Genomic DNA, 13,621 nt, shown 5'->3' with positions numbered 1-13,621 from the left:
TGGAAAAGGCAAACTGGCAAAAAATAAACGGGTTTGCTGTACGTAAAAAAGTCACCCAACCATTTGACCCAAAAGCTGAGTTATGAAATTTAAAATACTCATTATATTTCAATTCCCATCGTGTGCAAGAGTTTGAAAAGCAAAATAAGCTATGTTATTACAGTTTTAGTGTAATTGATCCAATTCTATAATAACCCCGATTTTTTCGTATATAAAATTAACGACACTTATGGCTTTTGAGTTGTAAGCGGACCAAAACCTATGTTGTATAAATATTATTATTGAAACAATTTCAGAAGACATTCGTCAGAAATCATGACTTCATACCACAACCATGATTATTCTCGACCTCAACTTACCGTTTCGCACTTTCACACACTCCTTTTTATCACCCAGAATTGCCGATACACTGAACTTCAGTACCGGTTTGGTTGCCTCCTTCAGGATGGTCCGTTTGGAGGCAATAAATTCACTAAAACCACACTTTTGACACCGAAACTCATAATCACTCTCGCCGCTGCAGAAACCCTTCTCGTCCGCCCCATGCCGGACCATCGGTTCCGGCTGATAGTGGCCACATTTGCCACAGCAATAATCCATCAGCATATTGTTTTCATCGTTCGCACTGGAACCATTGTAGGGACGAATAACCGTCGCCGGTCCAAGCTCGTCGTCCGAGAAGGACGAATTGTTCACATGGTGGTAGCTGTGGAAACTCTTCGGTGAATCACACAAGCTGTTGGAATCTTTCAGATCGGACACGTGTTCATCGAACTCACTATCCGAACCGGACACCGACGCCACGGACGAGTCACCGCCGGCACTGACTCGGCTGGACGAATGCAACCGATTAATGCTACAATGCTCTACATCCTTTTCCTGCAGGATACTGTCGACCATAAACGCAGTGGACATTCTGAACCGCACTTCAAAATTATTCAAACTAATTTTCCACAAGAAACTTCCCTTCCTAATAACAGGCTCATAACCAGCGCGCAAATGGCACTTTGCAGCACTTGTCGCTTTTTGTCATCCGCGGATCCCCCCTTTTCGTCGTCACCAATCACGCATCAATAAAATCTAATAACGATAATAATAAATGTTATTCAGAACTGCATCCCTTGTCATCTCTTGCTGAGAATTCGATTAGATCTAGTCCCTGGAATTGCTGATCTCGCACTGGTTGCATTCACCCTACTGGCGAGGGTCGAAAGTCGAACGGAACATATTGCCACACCGACCGATGCTGCTGTTGCCTAGTTTGCCTCCGAAACAAGGAGGTTTCACCGCGTGTACCAGCAGCAGCAGCAGCATATAGAACATAGGAGCAGCTTCTGACCTGTGCTGTATGGAAAAGCGATACCGAAAGTTCGCCAAACCTCCCCGTACGCACCTCAATTTCACTACGCAAGGGGTGCGCTTTCCACTTTGTCTACGCCTTCCCCTCTGTAGAGCGGAAGCCCATGAAGAGTGTTACAAATTTGAGGATGATAATGATGATGATGGTGATGACGATGATTGGGATGACTGTGGTGATTCGATTTGATTAGGATTCTTAAGTATTCATTCGCTAGCGACCAGCAGGGTTGCCGGATTGTAATACACTTGAATTGTCATTGCGACTGCAAAGAAACTTGGTTTAACTAAAACACTTGTTAGTAAACAACAGTACATATATTCATAACATTCAATTAAAAAAATAACAACAAGCTTTGATGCATTCTTATTTGCCGTGTCAAACGCTTATTGCAAACAAGAAACATAAGGTCGCCCTACAGTCATCGCGACAATCATCAGCCGCACATTTTACCACCTCTTTTTTCCACGCGAATCTCTTCACCAATATGCTCTTTGCCGGAGATTGACGAAAAAATCGAAAGGATCAAAAACAAATACAGACTCAAACGTAAAAGAAACCCAGAGAGCACAAACTTCCATCCTTTCGCTCTCTCCGCAAGTCTCTCACAGCCCGCAATATACATGCTCAGGAAGGACGAAAATAGGCGGAGCCTATTTCGTTGCCCCTGCGTCCCACCCTAGCTTCGCCGGTCCTTCCTATTTATGTACAAACGAAACGGTGCGATATCGTTTTAAGGATTTCATTTTTATTTTCCAACTTACACAATAGCACACCACACCCCACTCCGGGTGTGCTTGGCTGCACGTTGCGAGCGAAGCACGCTTTCAACGTCGGTTGGTGGCCGGTGGCCGGCGGCGCCGCGGAAGAGTGCGCGAACTAACAAACTCCACTTCAATAAATAAGGATCCTACACCGAAAAGGGGCGACCGAGAGAGTGTGTGAGAACTGATAATGATGGCAATGGGGGAAGAAGAAGACGAAAAAAAGCACTCCCATCCATATATATTTTCCAATAAAAATTTATCCTTTTTCCTAGGTCATCTCTAGAGCGGCAGCATCTCTGGCGTGTCTTTTTTTTTCTCCCCGACCGACCGAGACAGGGTTTTGCATAATCTCATTTAACTTTTCCTCTGTGATAATATTTTTTGTTGCGGGTTTTCGGTTTATTTCGTTTGCGTCCTTCTACGACCTGCCATCTTGTGCTGTGATGGTCTTATTCTTCCTCCACCCACCGCACCAACGACTTGGGAGTGCTGTGGGAGGTAATTCGAGATCATCGTTTGTGCGCTTTGCTATCTGCTGATATGTTTGTTATGTCGTTTTATTGATATTGCTATAGCAAGTGCAGCAGCGTTCGCCCCGGCGCAGTGGTTCCGTCCCTGTGTTGGTGGATGTATTTTTGGAACGTTTGATATATATTGAATAAATTCATGATAGAAACGCATATTATGTCGTTGTATTATTTGCGGTCGACTGCGATGACTTGTTATTTGTTCATTTGATTTTATTGCCCCGAGAGATGGATTCGGGCCGGAATAAAGAGATGAATTATTCAGATTGAATTAATTTAGCCACAATTGAACAGGGAGTTAATTAACATTGCGGCAATAAGTTTTCGGAATTTGTTTGAATGTTTGTTAATGAAATCGCTGAATCCAATTAATCATAAAAAGATCCTGTTAGTTAAGATATCTCAATATGATCAACGTAAAGCAAACCAAATCTAGATTCAAAGCTTTGTGCTATTTCGCCTTCCTGACTAAAATTGACCACTTTTGTTTCAAAGAATATGTTCCAGTTGAAAATATACTTCATAGACCAATCGACTCGGTTTCAAAAACTAATCTACAAAAATACGTATAAACCCGTTTCTTTCAAATGTTTAATTTTCTCCGTTTATTTTCGACCGGTCCTAATTTTTTTTATTGATTAAAAGTATTTTAAATTTTTAATTCATTCATCTCCATCGGCTGATTTTAATGCTTTCAATGTTATTTGATAGGGTTAACCTTTTATTCAATTTATATTTTTATTCGGCAGACTTCGGCCAGTTGTTAGAGCACAGGACAATTGGGAGGCTGGTGCTACGATTCTATTGAATCTAAAAACATTTCCCAGTAAAAATTCGAACATATGATGAATGGCATGTTAGACCAGCCTCGAGACGAACTGGGAGAGCCTGAAATCAGATTTAAAATTGGACTTGATATTAAACTTCAAATTAGAATTGAAATTTGACTTAAGACTGTTCTTGAAATCAGACAACAAATTTGACTCCGATTTGGACTTATAATTGAATTTGAATTTTTACTTTAAATTAAACATCAAATTAGACATGACTTGGATTTAACTCAGTTTCAAAATAGGACATTAAATGGGATTTGAAACTGGACCTCAATTGGATATCAGATTGCACTTAAACTGGCCATGAAACTGGACTTAAAATAGGACGTTATATTCGAATTGTAATTAAATCAGAATTGAAATTTTACCTAAAATGGGACACGAAATTAAACATAAAATTGAACTTAAATTGGACATAAAATTGGATTGGAAATTAAACCATAAACCATGATTTGACTTAAATTGGACTTATAATTAGACTTAAATTGGGACTTTCAATTAGATTTTCGCATGTCGAAATTGCGATTGAATTAGACTTAGATTTAGATGTGCTTTAAAATGGTATCACCTAATTCGAACTGAAATTAGACCTCATTTGGATTTTGCAGTAATTGCAGTTGAAATTGGACCTGACGTCGGTAGTGGGCGTGATCGGGGACATTAACTTACTTACTTTAGTGGCAACGGTCCGTTACCGTTCCAGCGCCGAACGAATTATGGTCCTCCAGTACTGTCGGTCCTGGGCTTCCATTCTCTAATACCTACGAACACCAGCTGAACGTGCATCGTCTTCGACAGCGCATACCCATCGGGTGCGGGAGCTGCCTCGAAGTCTACGGCCACTTCCTGGTTCACTGCTGAAAATAGTTTTGGCGACTCTTTCCTAGGGAATTCTGGCCACGTGCCCAGCCTATCGCAACCGGCCACGTTGTACTACCTTCACTATATCGCCATGTTGGATTTTATCAAAAAATCGCCGCTTTCGCCATAGTGTTCCTAATAGCATTTTTTCTCAGCTTTCCGATGGTGGTCTTAAAACTAAAATCGATTGGGGGATAATGGCGAAAACGGCGATTTTTTATATAATCCAACCTGGCGACCAAATCCAAGATGGCCGTCGATTTTTCTTCACATTGTTTATAAACCCTAGCTCGCCTATTTATCCGTGTCGTTTGTAGTTTGTTTCATAGCAAATTTTGGAAATATCACAATAATCATATCATAATTGTGAACCTTGCTACAAATAACTGGTTGTTTTGTTCAGTTAATGCCATTACACACCTAATTTTATGAATGTTTCTTGTAGCATTTTTTCTCAGGTTTCCAACGGTGGTCCTAAAATGAAAATCGGCTGGAGGACTCATGGTGAAAACGGCGATTGTTTGATAAAATCCAATATGGCTACCAAATCCAAGATGGCCGCCAAATTTTTTTTCACTTCGTTTGAAATCCCTGTTCTTCTTCTTTTCTGAACCGAGCTATTTGTTAGTTGTTTCATGGTAAATCATGGTAAACATGGTAAACATGATATAGATCTCAAGATTTGCTCAAAATTCAACTTGTTTTGAACCAGTTAGGCCCCTTGGCGAACGAGGGATCCACTATTTCGAGGTATCAAAAGGGTAGTTCTTATTCTTTAACCATTTTCAACCAATTAAGCGTAAAAGTTCCAATATTTGAAGACCTCGTGTCAGTAGTGGCCCCGTTTCAGCGAGAATTACTCACGATCGAGTTTTTGTTACACTTCAAGGTGAAATTAGTCATCATCGATTCTGCAAATTTCAAAAGCAGTTTTTTTATTTGAAACGAAAATTCTGTTCATGAAAATATATTTGCTGCGTTCAGATTGACAAGAAGAATGCAGTGAATACATTTTTATAAACAAACTCCCGCTTTTGAGCCCAAAAACTGCTCACGAAAAAGTGCTCTCCGACGAAAAGTTAACCGTTATGTGTTCGACAAAAAAAACACCTTTAAGTGCTCGACAAGGGTACCCGGGTACCCACAAATTGAAACGCTTGTAACTTTGGCAATATTTGACCGATTTGGACCATCTTACCACCTAAAGATTTAGGAACTTATCCACTTTCAGTGGGGTTGCGACAGAACCGGAAGTGGTTCATCTGGTTCCCGGAAATCCGGTATTCCGAGAGTGTGTTCCGGAATTAAGGCACTTTTTAAGATTTTTGATGTAATCATAGTAATATGGGTATCCAAAATTCCTCAAATGACTCCGAAAGGTCATTTTTCATAGTTTTAAAACCGTATAATGATTTATCCTCGGAATGGCCATTCTAGGACAAGTTCCCGTGGGACCTCCTGTGGCCACAGAACTGTTTGGCTTGCAACACTGGCAATTTGAGTATCTATATTCATGAAATTACTCCGGAAGGTCGTTTCTCATTGTTTTGACTCTATCTGATGATTTTGCCCCGGCATGGCCATTCCGGAACATATTCCAGTGGGTCTTCACAGTGGTCCAAAACCACATAAACGTGCGCATTACAGTTTTGAGTGGGAAAACTTGATTTTAGGTTTATGAAGGCTTTGGAAGAGTTTCTTGAAATTAAAAGTTCTATCGTTTGATGGAATTCAAATTTTGATTAATCCCCCTAAAAGTGAAATAAAAATTTTATTTCCTTCAGTTTCAATATAACACATTTACGGGTTCTGCAAGGTTTTAGAGCATATTATTACAAGAATTTTTCCAGAAGACAGTAACCTTCTATCTCTTTAGCGAAGATAGAAAAATCCTTTTCAGCACTTTTTAGCTTTAATTCCGGAACACATCCTCGGAATACCGGATTTCCGGAAACCAGATGAACCACTTCCGGTTCTGTTGTAACCCCACTGGAAGTGGATAAGTTTCTGAATCTTTAGGTGGTAAGTTGGTCCAAATCGGTCAAATATTGCCAAAGTTACAAGCATTTCAATTTGTGGGTACCCGGGTACCCTTGTCGAGCACTTAAAGGGTAAAAAATTTCGAAGCTCCCCCTTTCCTCCCCCTTAAGTGCTACATGAAAACTTATTTTATAAAAAGTTGTAATTTAGCGAGTTCTGAGATGTCACGGAGTTTCAGTATCCTGGGTCGAAGAAAACTTTAAAATTTCTTACTTTGAAATCTGAAAAGGTACCCGGGTACCCTGTCGAACACATAACGGTTAATGACTGCTAATTTCCCGTTAATTTAGTAGTGTTTCTTGGTAAAGAACAAGCCCAAAGTGAAAATAGTCTTATGAATTGAATTCGTTTCGCATAACGGAAGCTCGAAAATCGAGGTGGATGCCTGCCGAAGGACGATTCATTTGGTAGGTTTCTTTTTCTATTGTCATTTTTGGCAGAATTATCCTTGAGCGGTGCATACTGGATTCGAAATTGCAAAATACTGAAAAGACCTCCATTTTACTTCGGTTACAAATAAAGCAACGGCACCAGTTTTCGCCAGGGCACCAGTTTTCACCACTTTAGCGGTTCACAAATGTTTTATTGATATTTAGGGCATAACATATTCAACTATTTTAACATACTCCTAACGGTTATTTAACACAAGTTGGCATTACTTTTAGTTGGTGTCGTCAAATCGAGATGGTAGGAGCGTGATCCATTTTTCGCCATTGACAAATTTTAATGAACCGCTTCTGTGCACATTACGGGATCCAGTGATGCGGTTGTTTCTCAACTGTAATCCATTCGGTTTTCACTATTCAACTGAAAATAGATTCTATTATTTGGAAAAAATATAAATATAAATGAATTTTCAGACTAGAACAAGTAGCAAACGATGCTTCTGGGGGTGGCGAAAACTGGTGCCACAACATGCATCACTAATTTTACATTTACAAAGACTTTTTCAAGTATTTAGTCTTAATATTTATACTGAAAACGTAGCAAAAATGTTTCTGTTTAATGTAGGCCAAACATTGTGCATCGATATAGAGCTATAGGGTAATGAATCTCGGTTTTCTTGTTTGCTGTCTGAAAAGTGGCGATGGTGTCGTTACCCAATTGTTGCAGTGACGCCACATTCTGTAGGTATCAGGTCAGACCCCGGAGAAGCGATTCCGGGCAATAAAACGCTATTCACTTTCCAGTGGTTAGAAGTATCGGTAGTTGAATTTGTGGAAAGCTGTATACAACGGGTGCGCGACGTTAGGCGTACTGATATTAGACATAACAGACGTTAGGCATAACAGACGATAGGCATAACGGACGATAAGCATAATTGATGGTAGGCATAATGGACGAGAGACATATTTTACAAAATTTCGCTTTCCTATGAATACGCACTTGAGTTAATCATCGCTGTGATCACAATACAATGAGAACCGGAACAGCCCATTTAACAAAAATTTATTTGGCATATCGGTGGTTGGAATAACATCGTTTACCATAAAAATATCGGCATAAACATAAAGGGTAGAAATACATTTGGCATAATGGCCTTTTGGTATAAAAGCGTGAAAGTTATTTTACGGCTTTCTACCGACGATTCAGGGCGAAACGGACGCAAATTGCGAGGGCTGCCGATCACTGAGAGGACAGTCTCGCTCCTCCCATTGCAGAAATCACATCTGTGTAGGTTTATTCGTTTTCCTAGGTCTGCTGACTTTTGTTAGTTTTACTTAGCCCTCGCATCGACTCGGCGAATTGCTGGTACTGAATGACCGAAAAACAAAAGGCCGAATTTCAATAACCGTCACAGAAGACCGAGATTGTATTTGACCGTATCATGAAAGGCCGAACTTCTATGTGGCCGAATCTCCCCGAAACTCTTTTCTCGACTAATATTGATAAAAATAATGTTTTGAAGGTCAATGTTAAGCTCGTTAAGCTATTATCAAAATAATTAAAAGATAGCTGCAGGCGTTTTAGAAATATATCAACCAATGAAGGAAAATAAGCGTGTCATAAAATACTGGCACATCATTCTGAGAACAAGACACACATACGGTGTGTTTCGGCGATTTGTGATTCGGCCATTTTGATTCCACCATTAGATCTACTCACACTCACACCATATGCAATGCATTTAAAAACTAAGTCAATTAGACCGCTTGCAAGCTAACGGCAAATTGTCTTAGGTCCGCTATGCCTACCACATATTATACCTTCTATCCTTCCATTAGGTCTAACGTCAATTATGCCTAACGTCCATCATTCTTAACGTCCGTATGCATGATGGGGTTCATTACGAGACCCACAGTGAGTGTGAGTGAGTGTACGCTACAACCGCTTTGTGATCTTGATTTTCTTTAGCTCCGAAGGACGAATTGATTCCGGTTTTTATGCATTGCAAACATTGCACTTCAGACTAACATTGAAAATTTGCTGTCATGTGGGGACCTCTTCCCCCTTCTTCTACGGTTCCAAGAGGTTGAACATAAAATAAACGCGGAACCATGGATTGGAGCTTGCGGCATGGATTGGCTTCGAAGGTATAATAAATTATCTCGTGTTTGACCCATCTTTTTAGGTTTGTGTGCATTTGTTATGCACATTTTCAAACATAAAAGTCTCTGTACTCAGCTGTTGAACTTACAATAAGGTAAACTTTGGAATCGTCAGCATCAGGGCCCGACAACGTCACCGTCAATTTCAAATCGTCACTCAACAATGAAGCAATGAAGCTTCTGTTTCAACTGAAGCAGCATCGCTTCGCGTCAAAGCTGGCTTCAATCAGGGTTAGTTGAACCGGTTTCACTTCATCTTGACAATCGGTTTCAAAGTTTCATTTGCACTTTTCTATCAAATATTCAGTAGAAGGTCAGTAACTTTGAATGCTAATGAATTAAATTTGAGTAACATTTTCTGCAAATTAGTGCATATTATAATTAACCTAGTGAACATCGACAAACCGCGCCTGACTTTCAGTCGTCGTCACTTGAAACAGTCTCCAACCTCGGCAAATATACTATATTAACAATAGATCATTTTGCGATGACGTCATTTTGCCGTCAAATGACACCACTTGGTGGTTTGTTTACATGTTTTTTGTCACATCCAGCAGTTTCGATTTGAAATTTCGTGAAGGATTACTGCATCAATTTCTGTAAAATGCACGTAAGGCACTTTCTCTTCAATACAAACTATAAATTTCTATCATTATCTGCCGGACAAAGATAGAAAACTCAATTCAAAATTTAATACCACGTAAACAAACCACCAAGTGCTGTCAAAAAAGTGTGGTTAGGAGCTCCCGTGTAATGATCTATATAGTTCACTTCGCAAAATCTCATATATCCGAAAAAACGCAAAAGTAACACCCTCTTGCGGACAAAAAGGTGACTAAAAGCTTTTTGTAACAAAAATTTTTAAGCGTGCAACCAGTGCATAAGTAAAAGGTGCGGTAGATTGAATATGCTATCTCTAACCCTATGGCGTCATTCTTCTAGATTGTAACATTAGATATAGAAATTAATTGTGAATAGTAGAAACCATCCAGCTTTTTACGAACCAAAATGTCGGACGTGTACCTAATATCTGAACAACATTTTTGACATTTCAGTAGCGTGCAGGAATAAACTAAAAACAATTAATTTATAATTGTCATAGTTTTTCAGTTATGCTCTGTTGTATTAACTCTTAACGTTTGTTATCAGGATTGAAAAAATCGGATTCATGAAAATGTAGGGAACAAATCAGACTACTTTTGCTGATTGACGGTTTGCGACAAAAGTTTGCCCACGTATCCGTTTGACAAAAGATATAATAAAATAGGAACATAACTGAAAATCTAAATATTCCAGAAATAGTTTACCTTTTGATAGAATTAATTCGGAAAAAGGAAACACTGGAGGGACCTTCTTTTTAACTGGAACATCCAGAAACTGCACAGTATATGCGACCCATTTTACAAATTCAGCACTTGAACAATGAACGAACAACGTTATACGAAAAATTGACAAAAGTCTTGGTTTTAGCGATCCAACCAAATGTTTAAATTGTAGCAACGTTTTTATTTTAAACCGTCTAGTAAATTTTCACTTAATACGCGGCTACGAAAATAAGGTGCTGCCACCAGTAAATGTTTAGTCTTCAAAACAAGCAAGGTCAGGAAATCATTAAAGAGTGTGAGGAACAGAAAGATTTTTGACAATAATTCTTCATTTACACTCACATATCTCAATAGAGTTAACAAAAGGGCGAATGCCGGAGGTGTAAACAAAACACGTGAGTTATTTTTTGCTGGACGAGCCCAGCAAAATCAACTCTCAAATGGTTTTTTACGCTTGTGGCATTCGCCCTTTTGTTGATTATATCTTCATGTGCGCAATTCCATGAGTGTAAAAGGGATGATGGAGAGTTGAATCGAATTGAAGATAGAACCAGCGAACCAGAGATTGTGGCAAATGTGAACAAACCGAGCGAGAGCTGATTTTCTTATACTAGTACAGCAGAAAATAACTCATTCGTTTGGTTTACATTTACGACATTCGCCATTTTGTTAATTCTATCCAGAAATGGCTAAACCCTATACTGAAAGTTGAGTTGTTTCCGATAGACGTGTCGAATTTACGGTTTACTTTGGTAACCTTTTATGCCGCAATGGCGCTAGTAGTCGTGCCTTGAGGATTATAGAGGAGTGAACTATATTGTTAATATAGTATATTTGTTGAAACGTTCTGTTCAACAGTAATGATACAAGTAGCATCCTTTCGTCGCATAGAAGGAAATGTAAAAGCTGACCCAAAATCGTTCTGGAGCTACGTTAAAGACCGTCAATCTACAAAAGGGATACCGGAAAACATGCGTTACCAGGGAATCGATGCGACCACGCTACAGGAGTCCGTGAATATGTTCTCGTCTTTCTTTCAAAGTGTGTCAAGTAATAACTCACCACCTTTGTCTGAAGCGTACTTGGACAGTATTCCGCAGTATGATGTAAATATGCTTCGAATGAATTTTTCGCCCCACGATGTCCTGCTTAAGCTGCAATCCATCGATGGATCAAAAGGATCCGGTCTTGATGAGCTGCCACCGTTCTTCGTAAAAAATTGTGCTGGTGCTCTAGCGTACCCTGTCAGTATCATATTTAACCGTTCGATCGCAGAGGGGTACTTTCCAACCATTTGGAAATCTGCCTCAATCACACCGATTCACAAATCTGGTTCTCTTAACGAGGTGGAGAACTACCGTGGGATTTCCATTCTTAGCTGTTTACCTAAAGTGTTTGAAAGTATGGTGCACGATGAACTGTACCAATCTGTTAAATCCATAATTGCTACGGATCAACATGGTTTTATGAAAAAACGCTCGACCACAACAAACTTGCTAAGTTACGTTTCGACTCTTGTGGACAAAATGGAAAAACGACAACAGATCGACGCGGTGTATGTCGATTTCGCCAAAGCTTTTGACAAGGTTGCACATATTCTGGCGGTTGAGAAGTTCAAAAGAATAGGGTTACCCGAATGGATAACACAATGGATCCTGTCTTATCTTACGGATCGGAGCTCAACAGTTTTAATGATATTTATTACTTGTTCGATTTTGGATTGTCAAAACATGTATTTAGGCTAAGAATCTGTAATATATAATTAGTTAGATAAGTTTTATGTCTGTGCGATGTTCTTTATGTCGAAGATTAATAAATTAAAATCCTGTATGAAGCGAAAGTGAGAGGAAGTCAATTTCATTTATTTTTTTCGATGATACTGGGCCCTGGTCAGCATTGATTGGAAATCGACTTGATGGTATTACAAAGCAGATGTCGTCAAAAGAATAATGAAAATAGTAGAGGCCCCAGGTTACTCCCTTGTGGTACACCCCAGCTGTTGGTAAAACTTTGTGATTCATGGTTTTCTATCTTTACGGATATGATGTAGCCAATAATTCTAGTCAATCCTAAGTAAAAACGAAATTTGTTGTTACCAGATTCCGTTTTTACTTAAATAGATTTTCAAAAGAAAACAATTATTTGTGAGTTAATTGCCAATCTAGCTTCTCTTCGATTCAAAAAATTCGATCTAAAGTCTCGGTGCAAATTTGCATCAAGAGACAAAGTTAACCAATTAAAATTTACATCCGCAGAGAAAACAAAATTAAGTCACACCTCCAAGGGGTACCCAAGGAGTGTGCCTTCCAGTCGTAGCAATCGAGATCGTCCCACTCAACCGAGGCAACGCATGTATAATAAGATGGAAAATAAAAGAATGGTGAAAAACGAAATCAAATTATGTTTCGCAGGCAAGCCTGTCGTTTCGAGAAGTTTTTTTATCCTGCCAGTTCGCTCCATTCGAGTATTAACTTCCACCGGAAGGCTCCATATTGAGTTGAAATAAAAAGCAGCATGGAAACAAAAGGGCTTGAGCGGCGCAGAGCGCGCGGTGGGAACTGCAAAGGAAATCATATGCGAGCCGGGCGCCGAGGAAAAAGGTAACCACCCAACCGCATCCAGCCGATCCAAGCCTACAAGCCTTGGATAGCATTGAATTTCCCCACCCACACCGGTTGCGATGGGCTGCAGAAGGAGAAAATCCGATTGTGAAATGCGTGACGTTTCCGTTCCGTTCCGTTCCGAGAGGAACCGAGAGGGGAAAAGAAGAAATCAACAACCGATGACGGCGAGAGGAGAAGCAGGAAAGATTACTTGGCGACATCTGCTCTAGACATCTTTTAATAAAATTTTCATTTTTATTGCTATTTAAGAGGGATGATAAAATATATTATTATTACAAAAGTTGAAATAATAATAACCGGCGCGGCTGATGTTGCAGTGTACAAACTGCGCCTGGTCGTCGGCGCTCATCGTAAGCAAGAAATAAACGATAACAATAATAATATGACGAGGATATTCGAGGCAATGATGATGACAGTCGACAGAACGAAATAAATACATTCGAGTTTGCCGGTCAGCCAGCATAAATGGGGAACGAACGGTTATGTTTCGTGTAAGCGAGCGCAGCGCGGGGGCGAGGCGGAAAAGTTTTGTCCAAGAAAATCAACAGAACTGGCCATGCCAAGTCAAGCCGATTATGGTGTGGGTGGGTGCGATGGAACAAGCAATAAGACGATTTGGCTATGAATTGTGAATGGACACATGGTTGCTGGAGTGGAGGATTTACTTCTAGTGAGGGAGGAGAGTGAGTGCGAAGGGTGTGAAAAGGATCGGATCGGATAAAGATTCACAGAAGCGGC

General features: G+C 39.8%; 1 protein-coding gene across 1 annotated transcript in view; it reads right to left on the bottom strand.

Moving 5' to 3' along the window:
- The window catches only part of LOC128737687 (probable basic-leucine zipper transcription factor R), a 73,207-nt gene extending 72,286 nt beyond the window's left edge, over positions 1-921 (bottom strand). Inside the window, exon 1 of the mRNA XM_053832383.1 lies at positions 360-921. Coding sequence (XP_053688358.1) covers positions 360-915 — 556 coding nt within the window. The 5' untranslated portion in view covers positions 916-921. The remainder of the gene's footprint in view (positions 1-359) is intronic.
- Positions 922-13,621: the final 12,700 nt, after the last annotated feature.

The sequence above is a fragment of the Sabethes cyaneus genome, chromosome 2 (assembly GCF_943734655.1).
Source record: "Sabethes cyaneus chromosome 2, idSabCyanKW18_F2, whole genome shotgun sequence".
NCBI classification, from domain to species: domain Eukaryota; kingdom Metazoa; phylum Arthropoda; class Insecta; order Diptera; family Culicidae; genus Sabethes; species Sabethes cyaneus.
This window is presented reverse-complemented; position numbering and strand designations above follow the sequence as displayed.